The following is a 17646-nucleotide window of genomic DNA, read 5'->3' as shown; positions in this document are numbered from 1 at the left end:
CACCTAATGGCTAACTCCCATCACTCAGAGTCCCACGAAGCACAAAGCAAGCAGCATTCGGATAAAGGAAACATACTCAGGCAAAACTATTCTCATAACAAGAAACCGTACTAGCATACAATGCTAAGCTCATACTATTAGGCATAACCTAAATAGGCTATCCTACTGTTGTCTACTCAATACTAGCATGCAATACTCATAAAGCTGATACACATATAACAGGCACATAAGGCATCCTCCTAGATCCTTAGTCCTATACTAGCATGCTGTTCTACTGAAACTGAAACTGAACAAGTAACTTGTATGGGTAATTTGGGAGTACTTACTTGAGCTCGGCTGATTGCATGCACCACACCCTTTTCTCTTTTCAAAGTTCTTTCTTTCTGAATTCTTTTTACTTTTCTAAAACCGTTTTCTTTCTCAAAACTCTCTTTTTACAAAACCGTCTTTTCATTTTTTGAAAACCTTTATACCAATCCCTCAGTTTGAGTCCAGACATGCTCGAGAGCATGTCCAAATCCCTCAAACCAAGGCTCTGATACCAACTTGAAACGACCCAAAAATACGACCCAAAAATTTCTTTAAAAACATTACTAAAAACATATTTATAAAAAACTGTATCACAAGTCATAACATAATTTATCGGGTATTGGTTCAAAACATAATATCATTATCAGAGTCAAACATTCCCAGGCTAACTGTCTATGGTGTGTGCACTGCAACCTTCCCGAGCTCCTCCTTTGAAAAACTGAGTACCTGAAACCAAAACTGAAACCGTAAGCACGAAGCTTAGTGAGCTCCCCCAATCTACCACATACCATACAATAACATATAAACACATGTTGGGCCTTGCCCATTGCATCGGGCCGAAGCCCAGAAACTGCATCGGACCGAAGTCCGGAACTGACTTGGACCTTGTCCCCTGCATCGGACCGACGTCCGGAACTAACTGCATCGGACCGAAGTCCGGAACTGACTGGGACCTTGTCCCCTGCATCGGACCGAAGTCCGGAACTGACTGCATCGGACCGAATTCCGGAACTAACTGGGACCTTGTCCCCTGCATCGGACCGAAGTCCGGAACTGACGGCATCGGACCGAAGTCCAAAGCTAACTGACTGAATACAGCATAGCATAACATAACAACTAGCATTCTCACATATACTGCATACTACATCGGGCTGTTGCCCGAAACACATAACACATAATTCCTGTCTGAGCCACGAAGGCATCAAACATACTAACTACTGCATCGGACCGAAGTCCGGAAACTACTGCTAACTGAACGGGCCGGCATTGTGGCCTTAGACTCGTTCTTACTGGAAGGAAACTCACCTGAGACTGCTGAACCGAAGCTGCTAATCCTTTTGACTGCTACCTGACCTCTGACTCCGAACTGCTGCTCCACAAGCTCTTCGAGCTTCAAAAGCCAATATAACACTTAGTCCAACTGACCTCCAAAGGTCACTAGGTCAACCCTGGTCAAGGTCAAAATCCTGGTCAAAGTCAACCTTCCAGGTCAACCCTACTCGCCGAGTCTACCTATCGACTCGCCGAGTTCATATGCTCAGGGTCTTTCTTATTCGCGACTCGACTCGCCGAGTCAGTCCATGACTCGCCGAGTCCAACTAGTTCCAAGTCCTGTCCTGACCAACTCGCTGAGTCACCACCCGACTCACTGATTCGAGTCTCAACTCGAAGGGTTTAGGGTTTCACGATCTGACTCGCCGAGTCCTAGACAATCTTCAACCAACTCGTCGAGTTGCTCTTCCAACTCGCCGAGTCCATGCCTAACTTCATCCGACTCGACGAGCTGTTCATCCTACTCGTCGAGTTCCTCCTCATCTTCAAGCTACTCGCCGAGTCCACTCGAAGGACTCGCCGAGTCTATCCAGTCCTCAATCCATGCAGTGGCTTTTCGAGCCAAACAGAGCTTCCAACCCATAGATCCATACTTCTAGGGCCTATCCCCCACGTAAAGTGGCAAACTTTACGTGTAGATTAGGAGATCTAGGCTCAAAACACACTAAACTAGGGTTTATGGCAAACATACTTCTTCAACATACCAAGGACTGATACTTTAGGGGATTCTAGACCAAAACAAGCATGGATCTGAGGTAGCAACCTCAGATCTGAACCTCCAACTCGAATTGGTTACATATCATACCAACAATGACCAAAACTCACACATAAGAATAGATCTAGGTGCAAAGGGAGTCCAAGCAACAGCTTATTACCTCCAACTGGTCAATGTCTTCTCAATCTCGGATCTACAGTCCCTTCTTGCACCTCCAAGGCTTTTCTTCCTTCTCCAAGCTTTAGTGCACTCTTCAAGGCAAGATCTAGCTCAAAAACGGATATGGCGGCTAGGGTTTGGTGTTCTGGGGTGGAGAGGCAGTAAAGGAACCCTAGGAAAGAGAATGAGACGCTTAAATAGGCTCCAAGTCCCGGATTTAGGGTTTTCCTATCTCAGACCCAACTCGTCGAGTCTCCTTGGCCGACTCGCCGAGTCGGTCGCTTACACTTCAACCCGGATCCCGCTCAGACTCGCCGAGTCTATCCATGGACTCGCCGAGTCTCCCCTTAAACTTGAGGTTTTCTTACTTTTCTTAGCTTTCCAAACTTTGGGGTGTTACAAATTATAATTTTTGGCTTATAGGACCAAGAACGTCATTTTTATAAAAAGTGGGCCTTTATGCTATTTTAGTGAATACTTGAAATAAAACCAACAATAAACTAACAAACGGATTAAGTTTGATCATTTCTAGGTTATTGGGCCTCAGTGGCGCATTTATATATTTGATAGGTTTTGTATACTATTTGCGTGCTATTTAGGCCTATAAATACCTTACATGTGAAATGGGCCTTAGTTGTCCTTTTACATATATTTTGGGTCCATGTTATATAATCTCATTCATATTAGGTTTTGAAATGACTCACATGTTTAGCGATGCCCTAGTGGCTCACTTACATGGTTCGTTGGGCTTGAAATGAGTTTTATAAGTTTATCTTCGTGTAAATTCGATTAAGGATCTAGTGAGTTTTTGTCGGTTGACACCTATTAAGTGTTCGATCGTAGCATGTAGTTATAATCGAGTCTCTTGTAAGGAGAGCGGGGTTTTGTGTATAGATCTATACAGGGATGACACCCCACACTTGAGTTGTTCGCTACAGTTAGACTACATCGGTCTAGGGTGACTATAACCTTATTCTATTTCTCAGTCGGCGTTCACTAACGCCAAGACAGGAGAAATTGTCATTATTTAGTATGGTTATGACGGATCACTTAGAGGAATTAATGTTAGGAAGTTTGCGGAAGACTATTTTCTTTTATGTTGGATTACTCGGAAACTTACTCACAGTGGTACCCCCACCTCGGTGTTGGTACGACAACATTATCTATTTTCTTTTATGATTGGATTACTCGGAAACTTACTCACAATGGTACCCCCACCTCGGTGTTGGTAGGGCAGCATTATCTATTTTCTTTTATGATTGGATTACTCGGAAACTTACTCACACTGGTACCCCCACCTCGGTGTTGGTACGACAACATTATCTATTTTCTTGTATGATTGGATTACTTGGAAACTTACTCACACTGATACTCATCCTCGGTGTTGGTACGACAACATTAACTATTCTTCTTTTACGGGCAACATCAGGTTGTCCGGGGATATTCTATTTACATTTTCTTCAATTACTTTTGACATTCTATTAAACAATAACACACATGCATGAATACAAGATCAGACATAAACATACCAAACTATTTTTAGAAAATACAGGATTTTCTTGTGATTACAAAGTTATACAAATCATTTTCTCAAATATACTTATGAACTCACTAACATTATATATGTTGACATTTTCATAATAACTTGTATTCTATGAGACTCGTTAAGTAGAAGAATCAACAAGAATAGGGGACTTTGTTTTGTGTACTGTTAAACATCATACATTGAATGTTTTGGTCATGTTATTTAAAAGATTGTACCTGATGTAAACAATGGCAGTTGTATTATATTATGGATGGTAATGATGATGTTATGTTTCATTTATATTCACTGTAATGATATTTCAAGATGAAGTCACGCACAAGCCCCCGAGAATATAAATGATATTTCAAGATGAAGTCTCGCGAGAAACTCGAGATCAACTCGGAAAATACTCGAAATCGACTCGACCTTAATCAAGCCGAGCTCGAGCTCGAGCTACTCGAGTACCTTATCGAGCCGGGCTCGAGTACAAAAATACTCAGCTCGTAAGACTCGCGAGCTTAGTGTAATTTACATGTATGTCATTTCTTTATAATTGTTCATTTATAAGATATATGTCATTTCTTTATAATTATTCATTTATGACATATATGGTTGATGTTATATTGATATTAGGTGATTAATAGTGGTTTTTTTGGTAGTTTGGACATTTACATGTGGAAGGTTTAATATTTCTTACTTAATTTAGTGATTTTGATTTTTTTAAATATTAGTCGAGCCGAGCCGAGCCGAGCTCGAGACTGTTGAGTGTTTCACGAGCCCGAGCCCGAGCTTAAAATCAAGGCTCGAGTATTTTAGTTGAGCCGAGCTTCGAGCTTGGTAGTATTCGGCTCGACTTGGCTCATTTACACCCCTAATTCCAAGATAACAAAAATGCTAAGTTGTTTTTAGAAAAAATAAAATTGAGGCTTAATCCGAAGAAAAAAAATGTAAGGGCTTAATTGACAAAAAAAATGAAAATTTAAGGGATAAATCGTAAAAAGAAAAACTATAAGGGCTAAACTAGGAAAAATAAAAAAATATAAAAGCTTTTTTAAGAGAAAATAAAATTGATGTTTAATTCGAAAAAAGAATAGTTTTTTTTGTGATTAAGTCTTTAGTTTATCCTTATTATCTTATATACAGGGATAAAAATATAATTTTACAAAATAGAATGGTTACAAATAACGTATTCAAACAAGAGAGATTAAAATTGTAACTTATGCTTTGATGTACTTGTACCATCTCTAAGATACCAAAACTTGTATTTTAGATATATTTGTAAAGAATAATACATAATAAATTATGATTTATAAAGTTCTGAAAATAGAAAAACACTACATATTATTGATTTTATTTTAAACTTATATGAGAGCTCTTTCCAATGTATTTTATTTAAAACGCTGTTTATAATTTGTTATATATTTTACAATAAATTAATAAAAGGAATAGAATATATATATATATATATATATATATATATATATATATATATATATATATATATATATATATATATATATATATATATATATATATAAGAAAAGAAGATAAACAACAAAATTGCAAAAATGGTCCTCGTGGTTGACAAATTTATGTGCTTTTGGTCCAAAACGAAATGTTGGTGCACCATTGGTTCAAAGTTGGATCTTTTTAGCAATTTTAGTCCCTTTACACTTGAAATTACTTTTATGCCCTTTTAATTTATATTTTCCATTTTCTTAAACTTCTGAAATGCTTTAATTAAATTAATCTCACTTATATCCAATTAAAACAAAAAATAAAAGTAAAAACCCAATCCACCCTCTCATCTTTGTCACAGTAATGAGGATGAGAGAATCCTAATCATCACCACCTCCCTCCATCACCGATGTCTATAATCACCGCCGGCGGCTTCGATTCTCACCGGGGTTACCCGATTCACAACCATCATCCTCTCATCTCTCTCCACCTGACACCACTCAGCTTCACTTTTTTCTATCTTTTTCAGAACACACACTAACATACAATCTCAAGAACACAAGTTCACCCTCTCAAGAACACCCACACCAGAAACCACCAACAACAAATTGGACACCAACACCTCCAGCTCCCCTCCCATATCTAAACCCACAGATGCAAGGGGCGCTCAAACCCACAAATTAAAACCAAAATCATGCTCAAAACCCAAAAATTAACCTTAGAAATTGTTGATGAAATCAAATCAAACCCCCAGCTCCATCTCCAATGATAAGCAACTGATTCAAGACTTAATCTGCAATGTTTTCTTCCTTAATTTATGTAACAGACAAGCCACAAGAACATTATCCATTTCCCTTCCTACAGCTCCAATGATTGCAGTAAAGTCATCCGTCACCACTGCATCCTCCGCCACTACATGCTACTTCCTGCAAAATTTATGAACCCCCTCGCTCTCTTTCCTCTCACTCCACTACCCACTTTTGATTTTGGCTCCAGAAACCAAATTGAAAACGATTTTAAGATTCGATTTTAGTGGAAATAGTCATTTGTACCCTTTATTTGTTGGGTTTGACACGCCTAACACCGTGTCGACCTTTCGGTCCATAATTCTCTGACCTTCCGGTCCACACCATAATGCCTTCCAGCCCATATCAAGCATATCATCCTTATCACATACATAGTGCATACAAAACTCGATGTGGACTTCAATTTTCAGATTTAAGTTCACCAGGAAGCACCGTTGTGGTGAATCGACTTAGCCATCAACAACTCCATCGATCTGGGTGGAGGTCGATGCAGGTGGAGAAAGAAATGGGCGAAAATGGAGGTTTGGGATGACAACCGTCTTGAAGGCATAAGAGATGAAGATGCAGGAAAAATCTCCATTGGAAAAGCTTGCTCCGACAGAGTCGACGCCGGTGAAGCCAAGGTTCAAGTAGAAGATTTGGTGGTGGCTATGTGGGTTTGAATTTGTTTTTGTTGTTGATGATTCCAACTGGGAAGATAACAAGAGAGAGAGAGAGAGAGAGAGAGGTTTATTTTGTTTTTATTTTTCATTTTATTATAAGAAGAAGAAAATAAATAAAAGAAATTAAAATATATTATTTAAGGGGCATATTAGTCATTTTAGGTAGGATGTGGACAAAAAACACAAGAAAATACAACCATAGGGACCAAAACCACACAAGGTATCTAAAATGGTGCACCAATATTTTGTTTTGGACCAAAACTACAGAATTTTGCCAACCAGGACCATTTTTACAATTTTGTCAAAGATAAACCAATGTGGGTCGGACCATTTTTACAATTTTGTCAAAGATAAACCAATGTGGGTCGGGCCATGAGAGTTAATATTTTATATGTTGGGTGATTTGGTGTGTTGATATACCGGCATTAAAGATGCTCTAGTTGGAGTTACACAGACGTCTTTTTTTCATCAACAGAAGGGGCAACTGCAGCATCTATTTCTTCGCCACTTTTGGTCATCATAAATCACCTTCAAAATTGGGTACACATTTCCAGCACCAATAAACTACCATCTTCTATATTCTATAATTTGTCCCAGTAACTCCACCCTTTCATGACAATCTAGATTGAGAACAATCAACCGTTTTCGTTTTGCTTAATTAATCTCACAAAAGAAGTAAGAAATATGGCAGAAGTTCAGCTGCCCACTTACGACATCATCATCTTCGGAGCATCTGGTTTCACAGGCAAATATGTTGTCAGAGAAGCCCTCAAGTTTCTTGATTCGCCGAATTCGCCTCTCAAAACCCTCGCTCTAGCCGGTCGGAACACTTCTAAACTCTCCCAAACCCTAAAATGGGCTGCCACATCTCACCCCACCGTCCCCCTCCTCATTGCCGACACATCTGATCCATCATCTCTCCGCCGCATGGCTTCCCAAGCTAAGCTCGTCCTCGATTGCGTTGGCCCTTTTCGCCTTTACGGTGAGCCCGTCGTCGCTGCCTGTGTTGAAGCGGGGTGCGATTACCTGGATATTTCAGGTGAGCCGGAGTTCATGGAGAGGATGGAAGCCGTGTACCATGAGAAGGCGGTGGAGAAAGGTAGTTTGGTGATCTCGGCTTGTGGGTTTGATTCGATTCCGGCAGAAATAGGGTTGATGTTCAATTCCAGGCAGTGGGGTTCGCCGGCAGTTCCCAATCGGGTTGAAGCCTACCTGTCCCTTGAATCGGATAAAAAGATAGCAGGTAATTTTGGGACTTTTGAGTCTGCGGTTTTGGGAGTGGCTAATGCTGATAAGCTGGCAGAGCTTCGACGATCAAGACCCAAAAGAGCTCGACCTACGGTAAGGCTATATTTCCGGCTTGTTTCGTATGATACTTTCATCGTTTTGTGTGATCTTTCCTGCTCAATTCAAATTCCGAATTAATTCCGACTATATCGAACTTTTGATTCGTTCGAATCTGCCATGTGTTCTCTCAGATCCCGGGTCCTCCTCCTCCAAAAGGATCAACCATAGAACACCAAAAACAGATCGGACTTTGGGCTGTGAAACTCCCATCAGCCGACGCCACCGTTGTCCGGAGAACGCTTTCCATCCTTACAGAAAACCCAAACGGTCTTGAAGGAGTCAATGAGGATCCTAAACACGCAGAGAAACGCTCCTCCTTTTGGTCTACAATAAAACCTGCTCATTTCGGAGTAAAGATTGCCACCAAGAATCTTCTGGGTATGATTGGAATCATCGCCACCGGGATATCAATTGGGCTTCTGGGCAGCTTCTCATTCGGGAGGTGGCTTCTGTTGAAATTCCCCTCTTTTTTCAGTTTCGGAGGGTTCAGAAAGGAAGGTCCCACAGAGGAAGAAGTCGCTAGCGCCAGTTTCAAGATGTGGTTCATCGGCCATGGCTTCAGTGACGCCAATCTTGCTTCTCAGGCGACATCAAAGCCTGATAAAGAAATCATTACGAGAGTAATGGGCCCTGAAATTGGGTATTTAACAACTCCCATCACTCTAATTCAATGTGCTCTGATCCTTTTGAAGCAGCGCCAAGATCTTCCAAAAGGCGGCGTCTTTCCTCCCGGGATCATTTTTGGCCCAACCGACCTTCAAGATCGACTACAGGAGAACGGGATTTCGTTTGATTTGATTTCAAAGACCGATATTAATAATAATGTGTCTACATAAAGCTCTTTTCTCAAAATGTTATGCAATAAAACCTTCTTATAACACATAAAAAGTTAGATACATCATCTTATAACAATCCTACCAAAATACATTTTTTATTTTTCATTCAAGGTGGTCGTGAGGCTTAAACGACATGAACATAGCCGCATAATGTTGAAGCCGGACATTATTCATTGAACCATGATTCGGTGTCCCCCTCCTTGTTCTTGAAACATAATGGCGCCATGCAATTTGTATGTTAACAGCAGCCCATGTTCTCCAGTTTGATGAATAGTACCTTGCTCTTCGCTTCATTTTTTCATTAACAAAATTGTAACGAAAATGATTAGTGATGTACCTTAGATGTTTAGCATCTAGTGCAAATGCTTCTGTTGGCTTGACACAAGTGAATGTAGCAGTTGCAGCAGGAAAACGGGCTATAAATGGAACCCGAAGGCACCATGAAAGTAGCTCATCTCCAAAGAAACTCCCTGGTTCTAATGTGCTTGTTGCAACCATCCCTCGACTTAGCAATTGGGTTCTTTTTACTTTTCCATCAACTATAAACACCATTCTCTGGACAGGATCTCCTTCTCTGATAATCTGCATGCCATGATTGTTGATATGAATGTTTGTTAGTAAATTATTTTACTTTATATATATATATATATATATATATATATATATATATATATATATATATATATATATATATATATATAAAATATGTTACAATGGTTACACGTTCGTGCCACATGGATGCTACATATGTGGTAACCGAAAAACCTGTTATTGCAACCTTTTTTCAAAAGCAAATTAAAAGTTTTTATATTTGGATGTTGGGTTTGTGTGAGGAAACCTTTTCGCCCTTTGAGTAGACGAAGTATGTAACTCGATCACAAATATTGTCAAGAATTACATCATCCATGAAGTTGAAAAATGGTGCCTGAAATTTGTATAAATTAGTTACAAGTTTGACCACAAAAGTTATATAATTTATAATTGTAGTGTTTACAGTTTATATTACCTTTTTTATGAGGTCCAAGCAAAGATAACGTTTGATATCTCGTCTAAGTCCTTCAGGCAGATCTTGGATCATATCCATATCATCTTGACCTCCCATAAATGACCACCTTTGATTCTCAAAATGGCGAACTCTTTTTCTCAAAGCAGAAGGCAATTGTCTTCGTTTCATCCACCATTCCATGTCTCTAAGTGTTATTTGTGCTCTAGTAGTCCTTCCCGCAAGTGCATACAAGAATACCTGACAAGATTCAACTAGCTTATAATTATGCCTTATGTTGAGTTGAAAGTTGAAACAATTCCAAGAGTTAGTTAATCATTAATCAATCACCTGAATAGTCGCAACTAGCACAGTGAAAAGCAATAACCCAACGAGCACCATATAACATGACAAAATCACCTCCAAGATCTCACTGGTAGGCTCAAGAATATTGCCCATAGTGCTGCAGATATATATAGATGCATGCATGGGTCATTAATTACCAAAGCAATTATGGAATATTATAAGAGTGAGGGCATCTTTTGTTCAAGTTTTCTTGCCTGAAAGAAGTTATACCCCATAACTCACTGTATGAGATCCTTGAGGCGACAGAATCGATTGAAATTACGGGAATAGCAAACTGATAGATTCCATAAGGAAAAGACCCGTCCTCATCTAAGCACATGGAGCTTCTACTTCTAGACATGGGATTACTTGAGCACGATAGAAAGAGGGTGCTACATTTCTTGCTAGCATCACATTGTTTAGTTAGGCATAAAACAACGCGTTGTATGGCTAGTGCATACCAATATCCTCCTGATGACTGAGTTGTCAAGTCAAAGAAATCAGAACTGTTTTACCATAAGGGGGAAAATGTGTTTGTGTTTTGACTTTTAATAATAAGAAATTAAGGAAAGAATATAAACAAACATACATGAAAACCGAGGTAGTAAGCCATGAAACTGAGGCCTACACGAAACCAGATTGACCCAAAGATGTACCCGTTGACAAGCCGCATACGATACATTAAGATGTAGCCATGCCAAACTTTAGGGATGTATTGGAACAAAAAAATGAGTTGTACAAGTATCATTATGGTCGATACCTTCTCTTCTCTTAGAAATCTTGGTAGTACCCACAAATATGCCACCTGGCAACCATAACATGTCAAATACTACACGTATGCACATGACCCGAGCCATGTACCATCAGTACTCTACTCATACAATGTCTGACTATAAGGTATGTATAAGCTATACGAGTTATGTAACTCATTGCTAGAATGATAGAGCTATAAAATATATAATATGATTATGAGATCATGTTTCATATACACGGTTTGGTTTTATATACCATTGACCACAAAAGTTGGCAAATTGCAAGAAAATTTTATGTATGTGTGAAATTGAAGTATATGATAATCAAAATACTTGTATATATCTATTTGTTTTCATTAAATATGTGATAGCTAGGTGTACATATACATGCAAAATTGATATAAGAACATATAAATGTGAATTGCATAGAATTGTAAATCACCGTATCAATCTTGAGCAAATTGTAAATCCATTATAATATTTCAGGGTGTGATTCTTCCACTTAGAATACAACACCTTGCAACTATTGTACACGTCACCAAAACATATATTTTATGTGGATGTTAATTTGTTAATGGAAGAATCAACTCCTTACTATTGCAGGAACGAAGCTACTGGTATATATAGTATTGACGTGTTACCAAATAAATGAGCAATTATTTATATAATGATTAAATTAAAACTTTATTATTAAATAAGACACTTAGTTACCAAAGAAATGAGCAGTCAACAAGTTAATATCTAATTTGAATGGAAGGGTATATTTCATCTTATGTTTTTTTATTCGTCAACTTAAAAAAATGTGTTTCCACTTTTATATCTTTCATTTTAATTAATGAAGATAAAGAATTATGATGAGAGTATAAAAATCAAAACATATTTAATAAAAAAACATTTGAATAAAAATTTGTCTTGCTAAGCTCACACTTGTTCCATTTAAGAACTGTATTTTTTTTTTCAAAAAGCTTAAGCTTAACTTAAAATTAGTTCCATTGTAATGAAAATTTGTGTTTTTAATTTTTGTTCTATTATTCAAAAATATTATTTTTGTTGTTTTAGAGTTGACTTGATAGATATATAGTGACAAATAGACTGAATTTTTTTACTAAATAATAGCAAAGTCTAAGCTTTGTTTCAGTGTTTTGAAAACATTCAAACATCAAATGAATGGATAATGTCATTTGTTGTAGTAATTATAATATTAATGTGTTCTCATGAGAATGAATTAAAACTTTTAAAAGACAAAACTGTAAAATTGGTCCTAGTGGTTTGCAAAAAACTTTGGATGGGGTTCAAAAAGTTTTTTACTTGCATGGAAGGTACAAAATCAAGAATTTTCTTTGGTTTTGGTCCTTTAAAATTTGAAAAGACAATTTTACCCTTATTATTTATTTTTTACATTTTCTTTATTTGTTTTAATTGTTTTATAATTAAAAAAAAACAAAAAAGAAAAAGAAAAATAATAGGACGGGTCCACCCCACTCACTCTCTCTCTCTCTCTCTCTCTCTCTCTCTCTCTCTCTCTCTCTCTCTCTCTCTCTCTCTCTCTCTCTCTCTCTCTCTCTCTCTCTCTCTCTCTCTCTCTCTCTCTCTCTTCCAAACAGGATCATCTCAACCAAACTCACCAAACCCACCACCACCCAATTCACAAACCAAACCTCAATCTCCTTACAAGTCAAAATCAAGCTTCCCACCATAATCATCTTCGGAGATCATGAAACCATTACAACATTCAACCCCTGTGATCTCATTCAACTCCCCATGAATAGACTCGGTGGTGGATCCTTAGGCACACTTTACTAAGTTATCGTCCTACTCTGGCTCCATTATCACAATCAGAAAGATCTGTGAAAACATCACCCATGGCAGCAAATTCAAGCACACGGTTAATTTTTTCGGCGGCCTTCGTGGCAACCGGTGGTTGTTGCCGCTATGATTTGGTTTTTGGTACGGCGGCGAAGCGTTTGTTATTCATGACTACTTATGTTTAGGCAGCTTGGAGGAGTTCCTACATGGTAAGCAATCCCATAATTGAAAACTAGGGTTTCTAATTTTTACCTTTAACCGATTTCAATTTCGCAAGAAGCGAAGGCGTTCAATTTATGCCGTTAAATTGGGAAATCGGATAGGAAATAGCGCTCGAAGCAACGAAAGCAGTAGCATTGATTCACAGTCATGGTCTTCTCAGTGGAGTGATAAAATCATCTAACTTTCTGATTCAAAGCGACTTCTTACCTCGTCTTTCCAGCTTTGAAACGTCTGTGGTCAGAAAGAATGTGTTACAGTTTGGGGATTTCGATATTGGAGATTATCACCGGAAAGAAACCTTCAATGACTAATTTGGGGTAGTATGTAATGGAGAAAAGAAAGAGAGAAAGGCTGAAAGGTTTTCCCATTAGATGAGAAAGGAACAAGGGTGGGGAAGACGGTGGGTAGAGAGAGAGAGAGAGAGAGAGAGAGAGAGTGAGTGTGAGTGGGGTGGACCCGTCCTATTATTTTTCTTTTTCTTTTTTGCTTTTTTTTAATTATAAAACAAATAAAGAAAATGTAAAATATAAATAATAAGGGTAAAATTGTCTTTTCAAATTTTAAAGGACCAAAACCAAAGAAAATTTTTGATTTTGGACCTTCCATGCAAGTCAAAAACTTTTTGGACCCCATTCAAAAATTTTAGCAAACCATAAGGACCAATTTTACAGTTTTGTCCTTTTAAAACTTATTAAGTTGATACATTCGTATTCGACTTCATCTTCTTTGAATGTTAAATGAATGTTTTACTCGAAATTATTTTATTAATTTATTAAAATTATAACATAATTTTAATTTATAAAACATAATATCTTTTTAGTTATGCATGATCTAACAAATTAAAAAAATTATAACCTTAGATTCTTTTTGGAAAAATCAATATTTTAGTTAGAAAATACAAAATTAAAGAAAATTGTGACTATTTCGGTTATAAATCACAAATATATAATATTTTAAAGCAAACATTTTGTTAGAAAAATAAACAAAATTTTCAAGTTTGAAGAATCAAATAATTTTCAAAATCCAAATTTTTTAGTTCAATCCAACTTATATCATTAGAGTTTAAAGAATATCAATATGAAATTCTTTTAGGTTAACACCCAATTGGCATACATGTCATTTATAATAAAATTGAGAAATGACTTCAGAGGTAACTAATTCTTAATTTTGTTTACATTTAACTCCCTTTTTTGTATACCTATAACTATTAAACTCTCATTTTATGTTCAAATTATACATTTAAGACATGCAATAGCATGTGTTGTTTGTTTAAGTTCTTCAAAACGTAGAGTACAATCGTTACAACTAAACCCTCACTAAATACGTTGACCCCCAACCGTTACAGACAAACCTTAACAACAAACACGAAAATTACAAAAAATACATGTTAATATCTTGTCAATTTCAGGTTGAAGTTTGGAAACAAACACAACAAGACCTTGTGTTTTTACACATGACAGGAGCACGACAGGATCGAATATGAACAAGAAACAAAATTGGGATGAAATTCAAATTCAAATTAGTGTCTGTGTCATGTTTCGGTCAATTATAAAGTATGAAGTCATGCCTTATGAGTGTTCAAACTTTGGCACGAAATTGACACGTGATCATTTCTTTTCGTGTTTTAATGACGTCGTTTTTGTGTTAGTAAAACAAAACACGACATCGTGTCATCTAAAAACAGGACATTGCTACTTGGTTATATAAAATTGACCATTATCATGTTTGGGGGTTGTTGTATTTGGTGAGGATTTGAATGTAATGGTTGTATTCTAAAATTTGAAGAGATAAAACAAACAATACGAGTTATTGTCGGTCATAAGTGTATAATTTGAACACTAAATGGTAGTTTAATGTTCAATATGTAAAAAAAGATCAAATATGAATAAAAATACAATTAATTACCCTCTTAAGTTAATTTCTCAATTTTATATATCACTTGTATACAATTAGTTACCCTCTTAGGTTAATTTCTCAATTTTATATGTCACTTGTATACCATGTAGATAACACATATATTTCAATTAGGTGTTAATCTACTATAACCCATCAGTTTACGATTGGTTGTAGTAGATTAACACCTGCAAGGGATAGATACCAAACTTGGTAGTTGGTAACATTTTCCTGTAAAAAATTAGTTTTTGATTAAACACGATAAAAACATGTATTAGTTTTTAAAAATTTACCTGGGGGATTGGTAAGAGGACGAATACATCTAACCAAAATCCTGTAAGGGATCGAAGGTAATGAAAGGCGATATCACGTGCATCCCACACTAGCGTCCCACATCCAACTACTAAAGATTCCTTAGACACGTAAGCCAAACGGAACTGAAGCCACACGTGGCACAGGTGCATGGCATCGACGCAAGTTCGTACAATGCTCACCGTTCTCACTACCGTTTCGTCTATATATATACACGGCCCACCACCACCATCACCGTCGCCACCGTCGTCAGCCACTGCCAGTGCAAAAAAGAAGAACGGATCTACGGCCAATGCAGCGAAACGTGCAAAAAGAAACACTCGGCTCCACCACATCACTCTGTCGCTACGGGGATCCAAAACGCGACGGATGTATCCCTCCGTTGACGACCTCCGGTTTTGATCTTTAACCTGACAACGGGCCTTGATCGGAACTAAAGATGATCCGGCGAGAGCCTCCCATGCAGGTTGATGTGTAGGATCGCAGCTCGTGGAGTGGAAATTCGGAATTCCGAATTGACTGCATACCAAACATTGTTCTAGGGTGTCGTCTTTCTTGGAATCACTCTTTTCTTGCTGCAATCCGCCATTGATCCATCTATACATTTAACAGTAAATTAAAGTTAAACAAAGCACATGATGATGCAGTACTATTTGATTTAACTCACATGCACAATGATTGATCAATGCAATTAACTAGTAATCCGAACTAACCTGGATACCATGGCGGCCGGAAACGGTGGCGATTATCAGATTTTTATTTGTTTGGAGAAGTTGGGGAGGGATTGAGAGCGATGGTCAAAACTTAAAAGTGAGGAAGGAGAACCTGGTCGGCAATGGTGTCATCCAGGTAGTTCTACGTGGAGTCAAATAGCTCTATTTGCCACGTGTCGGAACGGCAGGCATAACAAATTATCACAAGAACATAAAAATTGAAGCAGAGAAATGGACCACCACCGTAAAAATCTATTCGCAATTGAAGTGGACTTTCAAGAGCTAAGTTACTATGACAAGTGTCAAGTTCTTTTTAATGATTAATTTTATTTTAAATAAAATTGCAAAAATAGTCGAAATGCTTGTCAATTATGTGTGTGGTTTAGGTCCAAAAATGTTTCATGGTACATCCAATATATATTTTTAATGATTTTAGTTCTTATACACTTGAAATTGCTTTTATACCCTTATAATTTATATTTTTCTTTTTTTAATTATTGAAATGTTTTAATTAAATTAATTTAACTTATGTTTAAATTAAGACAAAAAAATAAAAACCCAACTCACCCTTTCATCCCTGTCATAATACCAAGGAGGAGAGAATCCCAATCATCACCACCACCCTCCATCACCCGTGTCTGTAACCAGCGTCGGCGGCCTCTATTTTCACCAGAGTTACCTGGTTCGCCACCATCACCCTAGTATATCTCTCTACTAGACATCACTCAACTTCACTTCTTTCTATCTTTTTAAAAAACACACACAAACACACAGTCTCAAGAACACCCACACCGAAAACCAACGACTATAGGCTGGAAACCCACACCACCAACTTTCCTTCTTGCACATCTGTCACCACTGCATCCTCTGCACTACAAGCTCATTCCTGTAAAATCTATGAACCCCCGCAATATCTTTACTCTAGTACTCTACTTCACTCCCTAATTTTGATTTTGGCTCCTGAAACCAAATTGGAAACGATTTTCAGATCCGATTTTAGTGGAAATTTCGATACATGGACTTTAATTTTCGGATTTAAGTTTATAAGGAAACATTATTGCAGTGAAACAAATCGACCATAAACAACTCCATCAATCTGGGTGGAGGTTAATGCAGGCGGAAAAGGAAATGGGCAAGATAGAGGTTTGGGACGACAACCTTCTTGAAGGCGTAGTGTTTGGGATCGATTTGCAGGTCCATTACTTGGCATCGTTTTGCAGGTCTTCTATGAGACATCGATTTGCAAACCATGTCTCACCTTCAAAATCAGTAGGTGTATGGTATAAATCGATCTCGTTTGTCGGTACTAGAGGAAGAAGGATGGTGATAGAGGCTGGTGGCAGCAGAGCGAGTAACGGAGGCCGATGGCAACACAGGGAACTAAGGTTGTCGGTGTATGAGTTTTTTTTGGTTGAGTTTTACAGGAAAGAAAGGTAGAGTCATAGATGGAAAGGGATTAGAAGGGTAGGGTGGGTGGGTTTTTTGTTTTGGTTTTTTAATTAAAATAATAAGGAATTAATTAAAAGAAATAAAAATAATAATTATTGAAGGGCATATTGGTCTTTTCATGTAGGGTATGTATCAAAACCACACAACAATGCGAATCATAGGCACCAAACCACATAAAGTGTCCAAAATTGAACCACTAATGCACCACAAAACGTTTTTGAATCAAAACCATATAATTTTGACAAGCATAATCATTTTTGCAATTTTGTCTTTATTTTATGGTTTCATTAATTTTAATTTTA

The 17646-nt window shown here is 37.5% G+C and overlaps 2 protein-coding genes across 5 annotated transcripts; one reads left to right on the top strand and one right to left on the bottom strand.

Moving 5' to 3' along the window:
- Nucleotides 1-7109: 7109 nt before the first annotated feature.
- LOC145087651 (putative mitochondrial saccharopine dehydrogenase-like oxidoreductase At5g39410) lies at nt 7110-8930 on the top strand. The gene is made up of 2 exons (XM_079025663.1): nt 7110-8028; nt 8166-8930. The coding sequence occupies exons 1-2, from the start codon at nt 7372-7374 to the stop codon at nt 8868-8870; spliced, it is 1362 nt and encodes a 453-aa protein (XP_078881789.1). The 5' UTR covers nt 7110-7371; the 3' UTR covers nt 8871-8930.
- Nucleotides 8876-17343, bottom strand: LOC145087650 (cyclic nucleotide-gated ion channel 2-like). Of its 4 annotated transcripts, XM_079025661.1 has the most exons (10): nt 17054-17343; nt 16463-16855; nt 15896-16057; nt 15164-15779; nt 10787-11002; nt 10413-10675; nt 10204-10315; nt 9877-10113; nt 9709-9795; nt 8876-9452 (listed from the first exon to the last, which is right to left on the bottom strand). In XM_079025661.1, exons 3-10 carry the CDS (start codon nt 15904-15906, stop codon nt 8973-8975), a joined length of 2022 nt encoding a protein of 673 aa, XP_078881787.1. In that variant the 5' UTR covers nt 15907-16057; nt 16463-16855; nt 17054-17343; the 3' UTR covers nt 8876-8972. The 4 variants fall into 4 exon arrangements, with proteins under 4 accessions (XP_078881787.1, XP_078881784.1, XP_078881786.1 ...); XM_079025658.1 differs by lacking the exon at nt 15896-16057; XM_079025660.1 differs by lacking the exon at nt 15896-16057 and having other exon boundaries at nt 16463-17343.
- Between the last annotated feature and the right edge of the window lie 303 nt (nt 17344-17646).

This window comes from Lactuca serriola, chromosome 2 (genome assembly GCF_051521515.1).
Source record: "Lactuca serriola cultivar US96UC23 chromosome 2, Lser_US96UC23_V15, whole genome shotgun sequence".
In the NCBI taxonomy this organism is placed as follows: Eukaryota; Viridiplantae; Streptophyta; class Magnoliopsida; order Asterales; family Asteraceae; genus Lactuca; species Lactuca serriola.
The sequence above is the reverse complement of the archived record's forward strand: the minus strand, read 5'-3'. Positions and strand labels throughout refer to the sequence as shown.

Coding starts and splice junctions, on each gene's coding strand:
- LOC145087651 (XM_079025663.1), top strand. CDS start 7,372: ATGGCAGAAGTTCAGCTGCCCACTTACGACATCATCATCTTCGGAGCA. Junction 8,029..8,165: donor CCAAAAGAGCTCGACCTACG/GTAAGGCTATAT, acceptor GTGTTCTCTCAG/ATCCCGGGTCCTCCTCCTCC.
- LOC145087650 (XM_079025660.1), bottom strand. CDS start 16,524: ATGGAGGGTGGTGGTGATGATTGGGATTCTCTCCTCCTTGGTATTATG. Junction 10,316..10,412: donor TGGGGTATAACTTCTTTCAG/GCAAGAAAACTT, acceptor ATATATCTGCAG/CACTATGGGCAATATTCTTG. Junction 10,114..10,203: donor TGCTAGTTGCGACTATTCAG/GTGATTGATTAA, acceptor GAATCTTGTCAG/GTATTCTTGTATGCACTTGC.